At 40.7% G+C, this 21391-nt stretch overlaps 3 protein-coding genes across 7 annotated transcripts in view; 2 read left to right on the top strand and 1 right to left on the bottom strand.

The window, feature by feature from the left end:
* Positions 1 to 224: 224 nt before the first annotated feature.
* LOC135653209 (pentatricopeptide repeat-containing protein At2g21090-like) lies at positions 225 to 4236 on the top strand. Of its 4 annotated transcripts, XR_010502361.1 has the most exons (3): positions 225 to 2008; positions 3589 to 3812; positions 3909 to 4236. XR_010502361.1 is itself a non-coding variant. In XM_065174887.1 (2 exons), the coding sequence occupies exons 1-2, from the start codon at positions 287 to 289 to the stop codon at positions 3634 to 3636; spliced, it is 1770 nt and encodes a 589-aa protein (XP_065030959.1). In that variant the 5' UTR covers positions 225 to 286; the 3' UTR covers positions 3637 to 4236. The 4 variants fall into 4 exon arrangements, 2 of the variants coding, with proteins under 2 accessions (XP_065030959.1, XP_065030960.1); XM_065174887.1 differs by having other exon boundaries at positions 3589 to 4236; XM_065174888.1 differs by having other exon boundaries at positions 225 to 2066; positions 3589 to 4236.
* A 2153-nt stretch (positions 4237 to 6389) lies between these two features.
* On the top strand, positions 6390 to 7441 carry LOC103970107 (uncharacterized). Its single transcript, XM_009383751.3, has one exon. The coding sequence runs from the start codon at positions 6429 to 6431 to the stop codon at positions 7260 to 7262; it is 834 nt and encodes a 277-aa protein (XP_009382026.3). The 5' UTR covers positions 6390 to 6428; the 3' UTR covers positions 7263 to 7441.
* A 1058-nt stretch (positions 7442 to 8499) lies between these two features.
* Positions 8500 to 21391, bottom strand: part of LOC135653207 (uncharacterized) — a 45672-nt gene continuing 32780 nt past the window's right edge. For both annotated transcript variants that reach the window (XM_065174884.1, XM_065174885.1), the window contains exons 25-33: positions 18334 to 18518; positions 17476 to 17679; positions 17078 to 17327; positions 15735 to 15842; positions 15551 to 15609; positions 11336 to 11720; positions 9651 to 11219; positions 8932 to 9139; positions 8500 to 8779 (exon numbers count right to left, since the gene is read on the bottom strand). In XM_065174884.1, the coding sequence (XP_065030956.1) occupies positions 8679 to 8779; positions 8932 to 9139; positions 9651 to 11219; positions 11336 to 11720; positions 15551 to 15609; positions 15735 to 15842; positions 17078 to 17327; positions 17476 to 17679; positions 18334 to 18518 (3069 nt within the window). In that variant the 3' untranslated portion in view covers positions 8500 to 8678. The remainder of the gene's footprint in view (positions 8780 to 8931; positions 9140 to 9650; positions 11220 to 11335; positions 11721 to 15550; positions 15610 to 15734; positions 15843 to 17077; positions 17328 to 17475; positions 17680 to 18333; positions 18519 to 21391) is intronic.

Raw genomic sequence — 21391 nt, 5'->3', positions numbered from 1 at the left:
GAACAAGATCCAGCAGCACGATCGGGTTTAGCTTGTCGGATCACGATCGGGTCTGATTCGAACCTGCCTAATCAAACCCAAACCTGATTTAATCTGAAACTATTGTGAACTCGAGCTAAACACTGAGACGTCACATGATCTCATCAAGATTCCCGTTCCTATAGCCCATGGTTATATTCGTCTGTCCTTGTATTGGGTTGACGCTGCGCGTCCGGACCGGACACGAAGAGCGCACAGTCTCTGATGCCCTCACGATGAGGCCGGCCGCACCCGCAGCCGTCTCCCGATGCCCACCCATCCCCCCCCGTGCCTCCTCCAGTCCCTCCGCCACTGCCTCGCCGTCGGCCACCTTGACCTCGCCGTCGATACCCTCCCCCTCCTCGCTCGTTGCGGCCTCCGCCCTGACTCCGCCACCCTTGCTCTCCTCCTCCGCTTGTGCCTCCGGTCCCCCGCCGCCCTTCCCTTAGCTGGCCGTGTCCACCTCTTCCTTCGCCTCTCCGGCCTCCTCTGTGCTGCCCCCACCCCTCCTCTCGCCAATCACCTACTCGCCTTTCACTTCCTCCGCGGCCGCCCTGACGACGCTCGCCGCCTCTTCCGCCGGATGGCCACCCCCAACCTCTTCTCCTTCAACACCATGCTCGCAGGATACGCCCGCCTCGGCATGCTCCACCAAGCCAGGCGCCTCTTCGACCGCATGCCCCACCGCGACGTCGTATCGTGGAACACCATGATCCTCGCCCTCGCTCGCGCTGGCTCTTGCGGCGACGCCGTCGGCCTCTATTCCCAGCTCCGCCGCTTCTCACTCGGGTTCAACGCCCACACTTTCTCCGGCCTCCTGGTCGCCTGCGTTCGGCTCGGGGAGGCGCACCTCGTCCGCCAGGTCCACGCCCAGGTGCTCCTTGTCGGGTTCTTGACCAATATCATCATCTCCAGCTCTCTGGTCAACTCTTACACGAAATGTGGGTTTGTGGATGATGCCAGGAAGCTGTTTGATGAGATGCCTACCAGAGATGTGCTAGCTTGGACTACCCTGGTTCACGGTCTTGCCAGCAGCGGCGACCTAGTTTCTGCTCGTAGGGTGTTTGATGAGATGCCGGAGAAGAATTCCATCTCCTGGACTGCCTTGATTGGAAGTTACACACGCCATGGCCACCCTTTCGAAGCTCTGGATCTGTTTAGAAACATGATGAAATTGGGAGTTTCGCCAGATCAGTTCACTTTCAGCAGTGCCCTTTGTGCCTGCGGTGCTATTGCTTCAGTGAAGCATGGAAAGCAGATCCATGCTCGCTTGCTGAGAACCCGTTTCAACCCAAATGCCATAGTCATCAGTTCTCTCGTTGATATGTATTCCAAGTGTGGGGATCTGGCAGGAGGTCAAAGGGTTTTTGATCTTACGGATGCTGGCAGGATGGACACTGTGTTGTGGAATACAATGATGTCGGCTGCTGGGCAGCATGGTGATGGAATAGAGGCCGTTAAAATGTTTGAGGAGATGATTAAAACAGGGACAAAGCCTGATGCTAATACTTTCATAGTTCTTTTGACTGCATGCAGTCATTCAGGCCTTGTAGAGCAGGGGTTACGGTTATTCTGTTCCATGAGGAAACAACATGGTGTTGTTCCGGATGAAGATCACTATGTGTGTTTGGTAGACATGCTGGGCCGAGCAGGGCGTCTTGAAGAGGCAACAGAATGCCTCAGGGAGATGCCTTGTGGACCCAGTGCTCGAGCATGGAACGCATTGCTAGGGGTTTGTAGGATTCATGGGAACTTACGGCTTGGAAGGATGGTGGCACAAAGGGCTATTAAGTCGGATCCAGAATGTCCGACAGCGTATGTCCTGCTTTCAAATTTCTATGCAGATCTTGGACAGTGGGAATCTGTGGAGAAGGTCAGACACCTCATGCAGGAGAATAAAGCAATGAAAGAACGAGCTTCCAGCTGGATTCCATTTGATAATGAGATCCAGTCTTTGGGAGCCTTGGATCAATTGCAGCCCGCGGAGGAGGTTGTATGTGTCAGGAACATTAGTTTGTCAGATGAAGCATAGTTCTCTGGTTCCCTGAGTTCTTAGCTCTAAAGAAGCACTTTTTTCTGTGTTATGTGCGTGAAGTAGAACCACAGTTCCTTTTGGATTCCATGACCTTCAGCAATGTCCAGCAAACTCAGAATTTTACAACTAAGTATTTTTAATATAAATCCATTACTTTTTGGTCATTCTTTAAAAAAATTATGCTTGGCGGTTCAACTAACTTGCTTCAGCAATTGTCCGATAGGTCATTTTTTAATGTGCATCTTGACCATGTTGTGATCTCTACTTGTTATCACTCAGATCAATTTAATATTCTAATTTACATATAATTCTGAAAGCATGTGAGAATGTTAATGGTGGTCGCTCTTGATATAATATACCTCAGATTACATCTTTTTCATTATATTCTTATAATTGTTACTGTTAAATATTTGAATTGATAGTACAGTTTGCAAAACTGTAAGTTTGAGGTTACACCATTTCAAACTATTGATAGTTTAGGCATAATCTAGGAGATGTAATCTATTTCGTTGTAGTTGCTGGCTGATCTTGATCAAGAGCTGACATGTTGGGGGAAAAAAGGAGCTTGCATGTTGAACTAATGCTAGAGGGTACCCTCAGCTAGATCAGATTGGAATTGGCTGATTGAGTGGACCATGAACAGTATGTCAGAGGTTTCAACATAAATGATGTTACAATATTGTTGTATTGCATTGGGGAGGCATTGGGTTTTGCTCCCAAGGAGCAAGCAACTCTAGAATGTGTAAGCAATCTAATTTACACTATTTATGTATTGTGTACTATCAATAAGTTTGTTCATTTATCAACATGGTGTTTGCTGGTGCACCTAGGTAGTTTGTGGCTTTAGTTCACCTAAGACTCCTTGCTTGGACCATCATGTGTGCATATCAATAAATATTTATGTGTGAAACTATAGTCTATAATAGTATGGCTTGGCAGCTTCCTTTCTGTTTTCTTCTGTAGTGCCTAGGCAACAATCCCAAAAGACTTGACAGGATTAGCCAGGTAAATGTAGAGATCTATGCTATGTTTCTTCTAGTTGTCATATCTAAAAACTGGATAGGTATCTTTTTATGCTAAACTTAAATGCAGGAAGAGGTAGTGTCAGATTTTGGGAATTCATAAATATTCAACTTAATTGTTTATCTGGTATTTTATACTTTTCTTTTAACAGAGACATTAGGATTTGCTCTTTCAATGTTGCAGATCATGATTCGATGGAACACCTTTATGTGTTGCACCATATATCGAAGTACAAAAGTAAACATCTTCCTCGAAAATTATAGGGGAAAATGGAAAAGAAGAGATTTATTAGCATAACTATTATATGTTTACTTAAGATCCCTCCACATCGCTTCCATCAGTAGATTATCCAAGGTTTCCTCTTCTCTAGAATTCTTTCCTGCAAATTAAACTAAGTTTGCAGTGTGGTTATGTCTGTTACTTGTCACCTGCCTGATCTCATACTTATTTTCTCTCCATTGTATTAAGAGTGGCATGCAAGACTGATTTCGTGCTCATTATGTTCTTGATAGGTCATGCAAAGCCATACCATTTTGTGCAGTTTGAATGTTAGCATGTAGTAAGGATACATGCTGAAGCCTTTGCCTATGCTTGCCTCAGAAAAAAATACGCCAAAGCCAGTGCAAGGCAGACTGGACATGGTTTTATTATAGGCATCAATTTGTGCAACATTTATGCCTGTGCCGTCAATATCGTAGCAAGATGTTGGAGAAGAACAAGTCTCAGTGGTTGGATGGTAAGCAAGCAGGTTCCTTCAAAACTCTGCCACCGCCCAGTATTCTTTCTGCGGCAACTTACTTGCCGAAGGTTGACTACTGATTCATACTGTTAGGTGAAGAGAAAATAATCTTAAAAGTTTGGTTCTTATGAATCTATTTATCGATAAAAATGGTCGTTCAGTGCGAGAGATTTCGGCCAATGTGGGGATTTCTGGAACTCAGGCTTTAATTATCCAGCAGCAAAGACAGTATCTATTTGTTCAATAATATCGATCCTCGGGTCGATATTCTGTTCAAGATTTATTTGTATTTGTGTTTTTTCTTTCTCTGACCGGTAATGTGATGTAAAAAGGTTCTGCTCCTTGTAGGTTTAGTATTTCAGGGATCAAACATATTTTCATTGAGTTTTAGACAATGTTACATGCATATATTTTCATCTTCTTTCTCTGACCGGTAATGTGATCTAAAAGTTCTTCTCCTTCCTTGTGTTAGGATCGGAGCGGCACTAAGAGGGGGGGTGAATTAGTGCAGCGGATTAAAACTCATAAGTTTGAAATCGATTTCGTAAATGTATAGAGATTTCAATTGAATTAGTGCAGCGGATTAAAACTCATAAGTTTGAAATCGATTTCTGTAAAGATTTCGATTCGACTTCGTAAATGTGTAAAGATTTCGATTCGACGATTGATGACTTAACTAAAATAGCTCGAGTAAAGGTAGTCAAAAGTAAGGAGATGAAAATCGAATAATTTACAGTTCAGTAAAGAAATGGTTCAGAAAATTAAATACACACATTCAAGGAACATCGTGATGTATAGTGGTTTGGTCAAATGACCTATATCCACTTTCGAAGTCTTCTTCGATGAGGCTCCCAACTTCTACTAGAAAATCATTTTGAAGGGGAAGGACCAAATATCCCTCTTACAACCTTCTTCCAAGTGGTTCATACTCTTACAGATTTTTTCAAAGAGAAAGAGGAAGGTGAACACTTAAGCTATTAAAAATAAGACTTTGTTAGAGCTTTTTCTCACTTTATAGCTTCTCAAAAAGATGTTTTCTCTGTTGAGAATTGAGAGGTATTTATAGGCCCTAAGAGGATTCAAATTTAGGCTCCAAATTTGAATTATTTTTTGGTTTCTCGGTGCTGGCGATGCCACCGCCTGTCAGTGTTTGACACTGACAGTGTACTAGTGGTGCCACCGCTAGACCTCTCGGGTTCTGAGCGGTGCCATCGCCCAGTCTGACGTTGCCATCGTCGGACCTCTCAGGTGCTGGGCGATGCTACTGCCTAGACTGTTCCATCTCACTGGTTGGGCTCCAAACTTGGCCCAAACCAGTCCAAACTCGGGCCCAATTAGCCCCTAACCGGGTTATAGGATTAACCCTTAATCTTAACCCAAATTACATACAAACTACGAAATTAAGACATAGCCCTAAGCAAATTTTTAACCGGTAACGTCGAGTTTCCTTCCGATGAGCTTTTCGGCGAACTTTCGGCGGACTTCCGATACACCCTCGAATTTCTTCCGACGAACTTCCAGTAGGCTCCTGGTCTTGTGGCGAGTTCAATGAATCTTTGGCAAGAATCCGAACCTTCTCGGTGATCTCCGCGAACCTCCGACGATCTTTCCGGCAGGCTTTAGAAAACTTCGGCAAGTCCCCGATTCTTTCTCGGTTGGTTCCGACAGCACTTCCGACGATTCTTCGGACTTTCGGCGGACTCTCGAACACCCATCGAACTTGACTCCAGTAAACTTGCTTTATGTCTTCAAGCTATCGTAGTTAATCCTGCACATGTAAAACACACTTCGAACTAGATAATTAATCCTAAGCATCTAATCAAGTTGTCCGGCATATTATTGGTCCCTCAACGCTTCGTCCGATTCTTCTGCACATCGTCCTCTCTTGCGGCCTATTTCCTAATCGGCTAGTTGACTCCGCAACTTCGATATCCTTGGTACAATCTCCGCTCTTCTTGGCCCGATGCCTGAATCTACGGCCCGAAGCCTTCTGTCAATACGTCGACCGATCTACCGGCCCGATGTCCAATCTTCTGACATATTCCTCTTGCACAACATGATTTTCCTGCTATAGTTGTCTCATCCTGATCGAAGCATCTTACGTCACTCAAAACGCAGATTAAAACATAAACACGTATCGATTGGTTTCATCATCAAAAGATTAACATATTTCAGGGATCAAACATATTTTCATTGAGTTTTAGACAATGTTACATACATATATTTTCATCTACATGTTGTTCTCCTGTTGTGATTTTTGGCATCAGACCATGTTCACTAATCTCTGATATGAATATGGTTGAACAGTTGAAAAAGTGAAAACATGATCAGATACAATTCGATCATTATGATCCAATCCAAAATAGTTGTAAATTGATCCAACCATTCCTTCACATGTAGGCAAACTGGCAAATCTTAGTTCATCCAATTATAATCACGTATTAATGTCATCATCGTCTCCTACTCCCTGCGTAACCAAACACACTGCCGCCAACCCCATTATGGAATCGATTTAGTTGCACCGAACCCTCCTTTCCACGCCTTTAAGTCGCTTCCTCTCTCTCTCCATGCATGCATCCCATCGCTGCCTTCTCACCATCGAGCGAAACAGCGATGGATCTCCTCCTCTCCTTCTCCCTGCTGCCAACTCTTTTCCTGGTCCTACTACTCCTCTCACCAGCCGCACAAGCCACCACCGTGGCCGGCACCATCGAGAGGACGACCAAGCAGCAAGTCCTGGCGAGCATCCCTCCCCACGCGGCGGACACCTCCGTGCCCTTCCTCACCTCCCCCTCCGGCAAGTACACCGCCTGCCTCCTCCGCCGCGAGACCGCCCCCGGGGCCGGTGGCTTCGGCAACGACTTCTGCTACATCCAGGTGCAGGACACGAGCACGGGACGGAGCATGTGGGAGTCGGAGTGCGGCCCGGTGAGCAGCGCCAACACCTGCGCCGCGGTGTTCACCGCGTACGGCCTGCAGGTGTTCGACGGCAGCACCCCGGTATGGGACACCGGGGCGCAGTCCGCCGACAACAACTTCCTGCAGACGCTGGAGCTGGTCGACCACGGCGACATGCGCATCCGCGACAAGGACGGCGAGTTAGCGTGGAAGGCGAGCGACGATCCGCGGGCGAACCAGGGGTGTGGCCTGCCAGGCTCGCCTGGCCTGGCGCCCGCGTTGCCTCCCTTCGCGGTGCCGATCGGAGGCGACGACCAGAATCTTCCGTTCGGGCGGCCGGCGTCGGGCGGTCAGCAGCTGCCGCAGTCGAACACGATGTACGACCAGCAGCAGCAGCATCCGCTGGGCGGGGCGAGCCAGGCGTTCGGGTTCGACGGCCAGCCGCTCTTAGACAACTCGCCTTACGACAGCGGCTGCTACGGTAAAGGAGCGGGGAGTTGGGTGGGAGTGGGAGTCGCCCTCCTCCTCCTCCTCCCGGTATTGGCTTAAGCGTTCGTTTCCCTCCCGACCGTGTGCGTTTCTATGTGAAACTTTGGATGTTACAGTATTTGGAAGGTTTGGTGGTTGCTTCTCATGGATAGAATTCACGTCACTATTTCTCATCAAGCATATGTACTTTGTTGTTGATGATTCTAAAAGCAAGTCTTCTCATTGTTTCTTACTCATTCTGTCGAGGTTAGCCTATCGACTAATGCTCAATAATCTTTTCCATATATGAAAACAACTCCATATCCTTCCTAAAGTAATAATATCATATATGAAAACAACTCAATAATCTTTTTCTTGTTTGTCTATATTTTAGAAGAGATAAAGACTATGATAAAAGGAAAAATCGGGATAGGACAGTATTTTCTTTAGCTCTAAGTATCTCCACAACAACTTAAACTCTCTATAACTCTCATGACACAACACATGAGATTTATAATTTCAAATTTAATATAAATTTATTTTCTCTAATATATTTTTCATCTTTCAAGAAGCTAACTTTTATTTGATTCAATCTCATATATGGCCTTTTTCACCCATCAATACAATGAATATCTTCACGGTGCTTTGAAATAAGAAATAAATTTAATTTATAATGTTCTCCCCCTATTAAACTTTATCCGTAATTGTTGAAATACTTTAAATTTAAAAGGTTATATGAGTATATCTGTCACTTACATGAAGTATAGAAAACATTATAGTCAAAAAATTATCATAGTCAATTGTTCCTTTAATATATCTTAATATCCTCCCTCTTTGTTAAGTCCATCTCCAGTCACTGAAAAATGATTGATCCAGAAGTTTTAAAGTGGTGACATGAACCAGACCACGCAAGGACCATCATGCCATTCATATGCATCTTTCGGGCTTTTCCCTTCTTAGATTAGATAAGCAATAGCAAGGTTTTCATGTATCGGAAATGGTCTCACACAGACGAAATTAGTTATATGCATACAGAAACACAAAATGTTGTACATATCATATTAATTGATACAAGCCACAAAAATGACCTAGAAAAAGATTTACAATGAGAATTTGCATGCTCATATTAGATTTACATCCAAGGATAATCTGCGACATCGATAATTCATGGGTGCGAGCATAATAAGAAATTTGCTTCATGGGTGCCAGTCTAATCAGGACTTGATCAATTTTCAATCATACAAATTTCGAGGTTCTTCAGTACTAGCATGATCCAATGAAGAGACCAAAATAATGATCCCTCAAGCAACCAAAGATCTGTCACCAATAATAAACTCCTAACCATAAACCTTTGAGGGATGTACCCAGTGTTTCATAGCTAGGAGAATGAAAGCAAAAGATACATAGGTAAAGATGGACAATATGGATTAGCAGATCTGTAGCTTCTTGACAATGAAAAGGGAAAAAAAAAAAGAGTTGATCATTTACATTTGTACATCATACAAAATTACTAGTCTTCATCAATCCAGGGTACAGAAGTGCTAATATCTGCCTTAATGACTTTAGAGCTTGATTGAAGTTTGCATGCTGCTCAACCACTACAGAAAAAAGAAAGAAGAAAAAACAGCAGAATCACTGTTAGACAAGACAAAGAAAAAAGCTAAAAAGGAATATTCTTGCAAATACATGCACACAAAATTTACACATCAAAATGTCAACTTCTTGGCATCAAAAGCTGAGGGAGTCATACCATGGATTAGTCCTTTAATGTCTTTGGTAAAATCTTCAACGCGCCCTAAAACTGGTCGGATCCCACAAGTTTGTGACACACACAATTCCAAATACAATGATCTTTCCAGTATCTGCAAGAGCAAACAGCAAACACTCTCTGTTTCTGGCTCAATGGAATTTGGTTTGCTGGATTTGCAAAGCTCAGTGACAATAGCAATGGCTTGGTCCTACAGCAACACATAGTAAGTCAGTTGTACAACTTGACAAGATAGAAGAATATTGAGTATGACTTTGCAGCTGAAGCTATGACATCTGGTTCACAGAGAAAATAGATGGTAGCATAACAAAAAGAGGAAGTAAAAGCAATTTATTCTCCATTGTGCAATGGTCATTTAAAGTTAAGCAACATAGCCTATGCCAAGCTCAGCTTCTATGTTAAATTGCATCCACAAAAAAGGACTTGCTATAGAAGTTCAGCAATGATTTGTCTCAATACCATCTTCCAAACAGTTGAACTACTGAGTATACAAGGAACAGTAGGAAGTGGAAATTGCTAAAGAACCATTGACCACCAAATCTTGAGTAATACTCTATGGGTTTTCCCTTTTCTCTCCAATTCATTTTATCATTGCAGGACTAAATCTTGTGTATGTAGCTCAACATATCTGAAGCTTAATTAGCTTTTTAAGTACTTGGATGATATTCTACACCACCAAATAGATAAGGAACTTGTTTTACCTGTAAGCCATGCAGAATTTCAGGTGAAGGAAGCTCAGGAAAATATGCAAGATCCACAAACTCCACTTCATCTGCCCTCTTCACGGCTGCTTTAGCTTGCATGCACAAGAATTGTAGAAGAAGAAAAACTATCCGATAAATATGTATAGCAATTGTGTCAGAGAAATGAGACCGGTAATCCAAATCAGCATTATCATTTTCCTCATCTCTGATCACCACAGACAAAGTTGTGCTTAAGGAATCAGAAGATGTAGTTTTAGTGAGAAAACCAGCAGTGGAGAGAGTAAACCATCCATGTCGACTCCTAATGAATGATGGCCTTCTATTAAGCTCAACCTCTTCTTTGGTAGTTGGTTGGCAATAAAGAGTCAAGGACCTACCTGATGAATCCCCAACGCGCTGAGCCCCCCTGCTTGTAAATGCCAAAACATGAATGATAGTCTCTCTTAGCTCAGAATCCATTTCTTTCATGCCTTTAATCCATGAGGCTTGATATCTTGCAAGCACACATAAAAGCATGAGGCTGTTTTCCATAAGTTTAAGAGCTGTGAGAGATATCTGAAATTTATGAGTTTGTGCTCTCTTCATGCTATGATCATTGGCAAGACGATTCAGTGCAGAAAAATAAAATGAGAGCATATAAGGCTTCTCAGAAAAGAAATAGCGCAGAGCACTGACCATAATATCCATATAAGAGATGTCATCACCTAAAGATTGTATCAGGGAGATGATAATAGCCAAACTGGTAACCCAAATATGCACATGCTTTTCATCATAAATGGTGGTAATCTCACTTTGATCCAGATTATTTGAGAAAGGCCTACCATCATGTAACTTGCTTAAGAGAACCATAGTTGAAGACAAAAACTTACAAGAAGAAAGCATCTCAGCTCCACCTTTTGTACGTCCCAAAGTCAACAAGAAATTAAAAATCACAGGAGCAGAAGCTAGAGCTTCTCTCTCCTGGATATTTTGGAGAATATGCTGGAGCGGCAAATGCTTCCTTATAATTGGCAACCAAGTATCAGGATTTAAAGCTTTCATAATTAAATCCATTGTTGCCACAGAAAGATTAGAGTATTCAGCATCTTGTGTGTACTTGCAAAGAACTGGTAGAAGTCCAATACTTATGAACGATGCATCAGCTAACAGCTTGACTTCAAAATCAGACTTATTTTCTGCATGTGACATATTGTTACTGAATTCAAGTGATGTCAAGAGCAATGTCAGCACAAGTTTAACTGCTTTTCTCAGGAGAGGAGTTATTGGTCTGACATCAGCACAAACTTTGATGATTGAGCCAGTTGATTTAGTTACAAGTATAGAAAGAGGAAGGAACCGTATCTTGTTAGTTCTATGTGAATTATGTTTGAATAAGATAACTGAAAGAATGAGCAACAACTCTTGTTGGGTTATAAAAACTCTTAGAAAACCCTCAGGCATATTTTGTTCATGAACTAGCATATCTGCCACGTGCTGCAAACAACTGCAAAGATGTCGAATGCCTGATTCAACAACTGACTCTGAGATATCTCTACCATGTAAGAATGATTCTTTTGTATTGTTCATCTGTGGTACATTCAAAACAAACAGACAAAATAAACAGTGATTAGAAAAGAACAAAAGAGAATTTCCTCTGGCCTATATGAAAATTGAAATGAGTCAAAATATTCAGGATAACTTACATTTCCCTTGTACACAGCTATGACAGATACAAGAGCTTCTAAAGCAAAATGTTTGGAGCTTGCAATGGTCAAAGACGAATTTGCAGAATGCATGTGCATGAACATGCTTTCAGCAACTTCTTTAGATGTCGTCCAATCAGAAAGATCCCACAGCTCTACTCCAATCTCCTCCTGTACCTTTTTTATGTCAAACATGCTGATATTTTCAAGGTGAAGAAAAAAAATCCTCTCATATTTCTCATCATTACACTCAAATGTTCCCAAACTAAGCAGGAAACTTGAGAGCTCCTGAAATGGACCGGATGGAATCTCCCGACCCTCCAGCCTTCCTTGTAGATGGTAATAAAGATCACTAATTATAAGACTTGTAAGTTCCTTCTCCTCACTGCACACATGGTGGCAAACTTGAGTAACAATATAGAACATGAATGGATTTGCAGTAGAAAGAAGAATTACAGCATGTAAGAAAAATTCAATTGTCTTACATAACAAAATTGCCTAAGTAATGCACTGATAACATAATGTAGGTAATATCCTATAACCTGAATAACATGAATTTGGGGTCATTATAATGATTGTTGTAAAACTATCGTTCATCATCAACAATTTGTAATTTCTTTAACAAGTCAAACGATTCAAAGCTATTATGTCCTCATATTCAAGTAGAGGAGTCGTTTGAACACTCCAAACTGGCCACAGTAGTTGGAGGGTAAGTGATAACATGACAAGATGATCAGGGATGGTCAAACCAAGTTCAAGTTGAACTCCAATCCGGATCAACCAGAGTTCGAACCAAACTCCAAATTGATCCCAATCTGATCGAACCAAACGCAAGCTCAAACCTGAGCTCAAGGCTCCAATCCAATGTAGCTCAAGACTCACTCAAGTTCAGCCCAACTCAAGTTCGAGTTGAAGTCCAATTCAGCTCAACTGGAAGTTTGAGTCAAACTCTAATACAATGAAAATCTGGTCAAACCCAACTCGAGCTCAATATGAAGCTCCAAAGCCAGGTTCGACCAGCGCCAAGTTGCAGCAAGACACAATACAAGTTGGACTTGGATCGGGAGAGGAGTTGACACCCAATTGAGAGTGGGAAGCAAGGGGCAGCCAGCCCTAGAGGAGTCCTAAAACACTTAGGACACTAACCCACACCCCAAACTATAAAACAAGGGATGTGCAACCCTTTCAATCATCAGAAACAAGAGCCTCTTCTACATCCAGCCAGCCATACAAGAATTCTAGCCAAGAGAAGAGGAAAGGAAGAGGTGCTGCAGTTCTTCTTCCAGCAGCAGCTGACCACCCTTCTTCATCGAATCCATAGCAGCAACCCTCTGCCTAAGTCCAGCCAGCCATAGAACTCTAACTGAGAGAGAGAAGAAGAGAAGAAGTCAGCAACAAGCTGCAGCTTCATCTTCTGTCAACAACCTGCAGCTGATAAACAACCGGTAACAACCTTGTCTTCCAACAGCAACTGTCTTCCTCTTCTTCCTTCAACCCAGCAGCCGCAGCTACCCCAGCAGCCGTTGCCTCGAACCGCAACCTCAGTCAAAGATCCTTGTGGCTGAGAAGAAAGGAGGAGAAAACCAAGAAGACAGCAGCAAGCTACTGCCACAAACAATCTGTGCTAGTGCGCACAAAGTTCGAGCGTTGTCCCCCACGAAGTCTTTCAATCAGTTGTGTGCCTCAGTACTTTTTGTTCAAAGCAAAGGAGATCGATTTCCCTTTTTGGATTTCAATTTTCTGCAGCAATCCTCGCAACTCCTCCACAAGATGTAAATCTGCTCAAAGGAAAGATCACAAGAACTAAAGGAGTTGGAGTTTCAACCCTGCTCAATGAAGAAAGAGACGACATCATGATGGCAGCAAGCAATCCAGCAGCATCAGCGGACCTTGCTGCCCAAGTCGCAATGTTTGCGCAAAAGATGGATGGCGTGTTGGATTGGATTTGATCCCAAGCTAACCCGACAGTGAAAGACGATGGAGACAAGCGCATAGCAGCGAAGGATAAAGAGCCATCTTCGTTTAAGTCTGAAACCAGTTTGTCAAAAACGCACCATGACGACAACAATGATGATGCTACGAAATTGATGGCACAAGCGAGGCTTCAACCCTTCTGAGTCGAGGCCCAGATTGACGTACCCTCCTATGATGGCTCCATCAATGCCATGGTATTAGATGCATGGCTTGATCAACTTGATAACTCTTTTACTCTCTATGGGTATAGTAGCGAGGACAAAGTGGCACTCCCGCAACTCAAGTTGTTGACCGGCCAGCCTCTAGCATGGTGTAATGCATACCTCTGATTCTATGACGAAGATCGGTGGAAAAGATGGCATAGCTTGCACCAAGGGCGAGATCAAACGATGCAAGACGACACCACCGAGTTCTGATGATAAGCAGTGTCACTCGGGATTTCCCTCAACTACTAAACTATCATAAAGAACACATGGGGACTACATGTCTAGATTGGAGCCGAACTAAGCCTCTTCAAGGTTCAGGATATCTCGAGAGCAAGTAAGATGGCAATGGCAATCGAGAGAAAAAACCGAACTCATGGTGGCAAAGACCATGGAGGAAACCTAGGAAATTAACTCTAAGGCCAAGAATCAAGGAGAAGACTCAAAGGACAACAACTCTTCAACCTCAAAAAGATTATTGTGAAACTACTAGGCACGTGAGAAAGGAGTATTGCAAGGTACACCTTGAACTCTTCCCTAAAAAGTGGAAGAATGATCAAAGTCTACGAACAACGACTGCAACCGTTGGCAAACAGTGAAAGAACAATCAAAGTTGATGGACAACGACTTGCAACCATTGGTGATGATTCCATCGAACTTGTGTTGGTTGATCATGCGGATCCGAGTTTATTGCTGATGAAAAGGCCAAAGGTTAAAGATTCGACTCCGTCCCCTGGTCCAGATGTTCGAGAAGAACTCTTCGCACTGAAATCCAGGTGAGACAAAAGGTCGTTGGCATTATCCACGGTACCAGTTGGCAAAGAAACCTCATCTCAATGAGCCTAGTCCATAGGCTCGACCTAAACAGGACACCCAACAACACCTATATCTTTTGGGTTGGCTCCAAGAGGATGTGGAGATGAAGATTAATTGCTAATGCGAGATTCACTTTGCAATCACCAGTCAATACATCGACAAGGTGACGTATGAAGTGGTGCCACTTGACATCTATCAAGTCATCCTTGGGAACCCCTAACTTTGGGATCGAGATGCTATCTGTTTCCGCCAAGCAATTTGCACCATCTTCTGTTGTCAACAACCTATGGCAGCAATCTGCAGCAGAGAAATAACCAGAAGCAGCTTCATCTTCCAGCAGCAACTTTGTCTTCCTATTCCTCCAACCCAGAAGCCACAGCTACCAAACAGTTGTTGGTTCCAACTGCAACCTTAGGAGGAGGTCCTTGCGATTGAGGAGAAAACTGATAAATTGGTAGCAAGCTACTGCCGCAAGCAATCCGCGCATGTGTGAGAGAAGTCTGACCATTGTTGCTCACCAAGTCTTTTTCAATCAGTTTCATGTTTTACTATTTGTTTTAAAGCAAAATTCTTATCACGAAGTCCGAGCATTGTTTTCAATCGATTTCCCTTTTTGGATTTCAACTTTCTATGATGATTTTTACAACTCCTCCACATGACATAAATCCGCTCGGAGGAAGGATCGCAATCAACAAGTCCTTCCCCATATGGATCACAAGAATTAGGAGATTGGCATAGACAATACCAGCATATTGTGCATGTTTCCTCAAGCCTTGACATGTAACGGTGAAGGATTAGTGAAAATAAATAATACATTTAGAGGTATATGCTCAAATATGCAGCATGTGGAAATGCTCATTTAGTGGCACACAATTTCGCTCTGGCAATAACTGACGCAAGAAAACTTAATGTCAATAAAGCTCACTCAATTTATTTGGCAATATATTTAGGTTCTTTGGTTTAGATATAACAGCACCACCTTTTCTTGAATATTTTGTAGATTAAAAATCAAAATCTTTAGGAAGTTTGTTATTTGAAGTGTGCTCTATAATAAATTCCATGGCAAGTGGCAAGAATAGTCTCACTTTCTACTCTCTACTGTACATTTTACTCTTTGTGAACCTTCTAGAATTCCCAAGTGTGACTTGCATAAGGTTATGAGCTACATGATTGTGGGAATAATAAGCATTATAGACTTCAAAAACTAAGTTCAGAAGCATACCTATAGCCACGCAATGAATATAGTGACAACAGGGTAGAAAATGCAGAATGTGCTATTAACTGCATAGATAAGAATAATATTAAGGACTAAAACTAAGGAAATAAATTCATGACAAGATTCTGATTATACAAATAGAAAAATGCTAAATCATTTAGTGAAGGTAAATGATTATGTGAAGACTAACCATGTTGTAGATTTCATGGATCTTCTTAACCAAAGACACGGACAAGCTCCCAGCATTACCAGTAGTTAACTTAGCTATCAAATGTATTATGCATACACAAACAGCTACCTACAGAAAAAATAATCTTTAAAGAAGGAAACACAAACAATGTAGAACAGATCACTTGAAATACAATCAAACTAATTGTATGATAGCTGTCTAAAGTAGCAAGGATCAAATAGTGATTATTGGGCTAATATACACAAAAGAGTCAACAGAAAAAAGAACACCTAGAGAAAAAAATAATACTTTGATAAGCAAACCAAGATTCGCCATACCATGGTGTACTGCTCGATATGGGCAATACATACCGGTCCAATAGGGGACCGATACGAGTGGTACATTGGTTCGCCCCCCATGTATCGTTCGTTGGTACAGCTTGGTATATATCGTACCGACAGTTGAACGGTATACTGGTACGGACCGGTAAGACGAACCATGAAGCAAACTAGCTAGGAAAAGGTTGTTTGTTCATAGGACAACAGAGAATAGTAGGATTTTGCGTATCAGAAAATAAAGTTATTTTGGAAGATATTAAAATTTATTCATTTAAAAAAGAGAAAAGTAATAGTAAACACCAAGACCACTTTTATAAGCAGCAGCTTGGTGCAGCATTCCTTGACAGTTCGAGCTACTAGAAAGAAACAATTATTAGACCCAGGTCAAATCTCTTATCTCTAAATAGCATATGCTGGTAATGCAAAGTAGGTCCATCAATGCTGAATTTCTAGAAAACTGACTACATGTCATATCCCAAGAAGCAAAAGGCACTATTAGGTTTCAGATTGAATCTCGATATACAATCATGTTTGGACATTTTAATAATGTGTATAAATATTTAATATAGTTGATGAAAAAATAACTTTCCTTATAAGGTGTGTGTGACAGGCTCCACTGATATGACAAAACAGCACTAAAGCATCTTGGTAATCATCTATTTCAAATGCTGCAGTGGTTTAATTCCACAGTCTGAAGACTCTCAAGTCTCAACCATGCCTCACAAGTTCAGTTATTTGTGAAATTAAATAAAATCTGAAACCACCAACATCATTATTAAGAGTGTTAAAAAGTCAATTAATTTAAACCATTTTCCATCTTAGACATTACCAATTGATGTAGACATCAACAAGCAGCCTGATTCTCCTTGTCCTCTAAAACCTTAACAGCAAACATGAGAGGCTTTTGCCAAATAAAAGAGCAATATAAAATGTAGACAAATATCAGTCAAGATAGAGTAATAATTAAGGAAAAGAATAAGAAACCAACAAATTAAAAAAAAAGGATTTAAATGACTAGTAATTCACCTTCGCACGAAAGACAACCTCTTTGTCATATTCAATGTCAGAGAAAGACTTGATCAAGTTTTCCAGAAAAGAGCTATCAACAAACCAGGTGGACAGAATCTCTTGTGCATACAGTACATTTGCATGTCTTGATGTTGCATTAACCGTACTTGTACAAGTCACCTTCTCAGGTTTTTCACATTGCATTATTTTTTCCAGAAAAAAGAGTTCATGTGCCATGATCCCTAGAACATTACCCAGGCACTGGTACCTACAAAGAAGCACCAACTCTTACTGTGATGGAAAAACTACTAGATTTTTTAGGGTTAGGATAATGAAAAATCTATTTAGTTGCAGTGACTAGTACAAGTAATTTGTTGCTATGGAAAAGTTTTCTGATATGACATAATGGAGAGTACCTTAATGATAAGCACTGAGTCTTCGAATTGTTGAAACTTTTCTTCAGCAGACCATTCATAACATGAGTTGGAGAGAGAAATGATGACAAGCGTTCCCAGAATTTTTTAGAAACCCTAATCTTCCCTAATATATTTGAAAATTGGATACCCCCTTCCCATAAAGCCTTCAAAAAATTAAGGATACTCAACAATAAATGAGGTGCACTGCAACATATGGAAGTGTCACCATGTTAGTAATGCTATCCATTGCACCAATAAATAATATATAGGATCAAAAAATTTATTGAACAGAAAATTGAACGATGATCACAAATAGAGTGAAATTTATGCAAAGGCAGAATTCCTATCAAGATAATCAAACTATTGGTGCATGATAGAGTGCAGTAGAACTGTATAGGACAAGCAAGTGCATTAATGAAAGAACAGCATATAATTTAAAAAAGTTTCTTTTATCGGATAATCCAACCCGGTATAAGGCCATCAAAAATTACTCAAACACCATAAAGATAACACAACAGCAACATGTTAACAAGAAGCCATAGGTACCCAACTATTTGGGGTTGCACAGATCCTTTACAACCTATGAGCTTCATCAAGGATTCCCTGGTCAAACTAAGAAACACTAGAAATGCAACGATAAGAAAAATTACATATTAGATCCAACTAACAAGTTTATAAGGATAAATTTTCCACCAAAAAAAAAGTTTTATGTTTCTTTGAGAAGCTAAAATTTTAAGCAACCTCCCCAATTAAGATAAAAAAGCAGATTTAACTTTTATTGAACGATTAAAGGAAATTTAAAAAGTAAAATTAAGAGTAGATATGATCTATCATTAAAAAAAAGGTATGACAAGTTACCTGTCGAAAAGAATCTCTGAACTCTCTACATAGTTTCGAATAGCTTCAATTGGACTAGTAGCACTATATGAACCCAAATTTTCTGCAACAGGAACAGCAGCAAGTTGCTTCACTGAATCACTGGTGACATCCAATGATACCTCCTCTTTTTCCTCAGAAAATATCAGAGAACTGAGGAGAGCGGGCTGAAATGAAGCAAATTTAAGTGCAAAGAACAAATCTCATAAAGAAATTAAATAAGTGCATTAGAAGAGTATTGCAGAGAAGTGGACACAGAAAGAGCAAGTGGATCAATTTAATTGCAGAAATGTAGACAAAAAATTAAAAAAAAAACACACAAATTTATCAGATATTGTGCAAATTTAATTGTTATATTTCTCCTAACATCACATGAAACATGAAAGAGAAGAAGGATGAAAGTCATTATGTCATCTGATTACCATCCCATTATGTTACTCCAAAAAATGTCCTACAAAGTACAAATTACAATTTCTATTTGCCGCAACAGGTTCAGTTGTCAAGAATGAAACTCTGACTTCAGAACTCATCGTCACTGAATCATATTGTCGCCTTGAATTTATTCTCCATGTTGGCACTTGCACCTTGAACTTCAGGAAACAGCTTTCGACTTTCAGACTCAACGAGGATTTATGATACTCTTTTAACTTCACAAATCCAGAATTATAGATGTTTCATATAAATCATCTATTCCACAGCCAAAATTTTATCAAACCAAGCTATCCACTCTTGGTTTCCACTTCAGTTTGATGCTCAAAAGGAGAGTTTATGTAGTTCATATATTTTTGACAAAATCTTAGTAGTTGCAATATACTTTTAATAATTTTAACACTATGGTTCAAGTTTTGATGGTTTTGATCAATCCAAATCAAGATAGTGAATTTCCATAAAGAACAACAAAATATATATTTTATTGAAAATTTTGAAGGGCTTGTGATGTAGAATGGAAAAGAAATGAGGAGAGAGAGAAAGAGAGGAGTGAGATTAGAGAGGAGAGTAAGAAACTAAAAGAGGGAAGATGTAAGTTTTTTTTATTCAAATCTGAAGTATTTCATCCATTGATAAGTTCCACTATTTATAGGGGCTTAGAAGCCTTAATATAATCAATGAAGACAATAATTCCCAAAAGCAACCTCCTAGAGAATTTGCATATCTTTTAAAAACTCAAAATGTGACTTCTACGAGACCTAAATAACCTTAAAAAAATTTATCACAACTGAGAAGAAAAAAAAATGCACTTAATACAAAAGTAGAGTCCCAAGGTTAACACCTAGAAAACCCAAAACACTCTTCATTTTTTCACACAACTCTTAGTGCTTCTAGGCCAATTAATTGATGCCTTTTTATTGATTTCTTTGTCTAAAATAAATTCTCCTAAAATCCTAAATAAACCTAGATGATTCTCCATCAGCTTGAGATAGGTTTCTATGGTTTCAGTTAATCCATATCAATGGGTTTAAAATTTAGGTCTAGAACTACTAATTTGGTCCCAAATCAGAACTTGGAATAAGATTTAGATCAAGACAAGTTGATCCTAATGCATTCAATCAACCCAAGAAGAGATCAACCGAGACTCGAGACATGATTCAGAAACTCCTTATGAGCTACATAATAATTTTCCAAAATTTTCGAGCACGAAGGCATGTCAAAAATATAGCAGCATGCTATGTGACAAAAAAGTGACATCAAGTATCTGCACCATGATAGCAATATGTGACAATCCCCTATGACAACATTAACCCATCAAGGAATCCAATTACATCTGAACCTGTATGTACCAGCTTTAGGCAATCTACATAGGGCAAGGGCATTACAATACACTCTCGTGTGACCCCTTTCATTGTCTGTTGTCACCTGCAGTGTCGCTTATTGTCATGATCCCCCCTGCATCCGTGCCACTGGCCCTACCAAATCAGTACTCCTCATCATCAGTATCATCACTATCAAAGTGTATCTTTGTCATAGAAACAACCTATTTACATATAGGTTTAAAGCTGCAAACATAGATACTTCCCATAACCCGCATTGGTGGGAGCCTTGTGCACTAGATCCGCTAGATAACAATGACATGGACTTTCGCCTAGGGATTTCATTATCAGCTAAAAAGAAATGTTTCCAACAAAAATCCCACTTTGGCAAGTGAACAAGGCACAAAATTGGCAGTCTTGACAAGAATCCAAGATTTAAGTCTCACGCCAAATCGAATGATAAAGATTCCATTGTCATCCAGTCCACTTAGGATGCTTGGCTTTCACCCAGGCGACCTGTGTTCAAATACTGACAATGGAATATTACTTTTCAGAGGGCAGACCTAGGTACAAGGGTGAGATTGCTCCTGTCTTACAACATGAGAGACTAGGGTTCAACTCATGGAAACAGCTCTATATTTAGAATGATGCATCCCAAGACCCACATTGGCGAGAGCTCGTGCATTGGGTACACCTGCCAAATTCAATGATGCATCCCAAGCTGATGGTTTTCCAGCACCAATTAATTCTAGGAGAAGGGAAATATCAAAGGGCAGTTTCAAAAAAGTATTAAGGATTCAATAGGGTTTCAAATGCTTCAGCACTATTTCAGAAGTTCACAAATGATGCAAACGGGCTATATTCAGAAGTTGATACACAACTGGATCAATATCCATGCCTCCAACTGTACTGGGTTTAATAAATACATGCCTGGTCAAACTAGTTTTGACCAACCCAACTAAAGCGAACCAATTCCATATCAGCTTATATAAGCTAAGTCTAGCTTGGTCAAAAGACTCAAAACAACCACAAGTCCTCCAATTATTTAAACCATATCACAGGTAATCACCACAAAAGAAAAGGATATACGACCAAAGTCAAGGCCGTTTTGTATTTTCTCTCCATCTTTTTCTTTTTTTTATCTTAGAAAATACCATTACCAGACAACAGCTTGTATGGTTTTCGTACTAAAAACATAATCCTTACATTATGACCAAAGTTTTAAACACCAGTCCACTACAGATCTCAAAAATCTGTAGGACAGCTATGGTATTGACATACTGCTCGGAATC

The sequence above is a fragment of the Musa acuminata genome, chromosome BXJ3-11 (genome assembly GCF_036884655.1).
Source record: "Musa acuminata AAA Group cultivar baxijiao chromosome BXJ3-11, Cavendish_Baxijiao_AAA, whole genome shotgun sequence".
NCBI lineage: Eukaryota > Viridiplantae > Streptophyta > Magnoliopsida > Zingiberales > Musaceae > Musa > Musa acuminata.
Note: the sequence above shows the minus strand (reverse complement) of the source record. Positions and strands in the feature narration are given on the sequence as shown.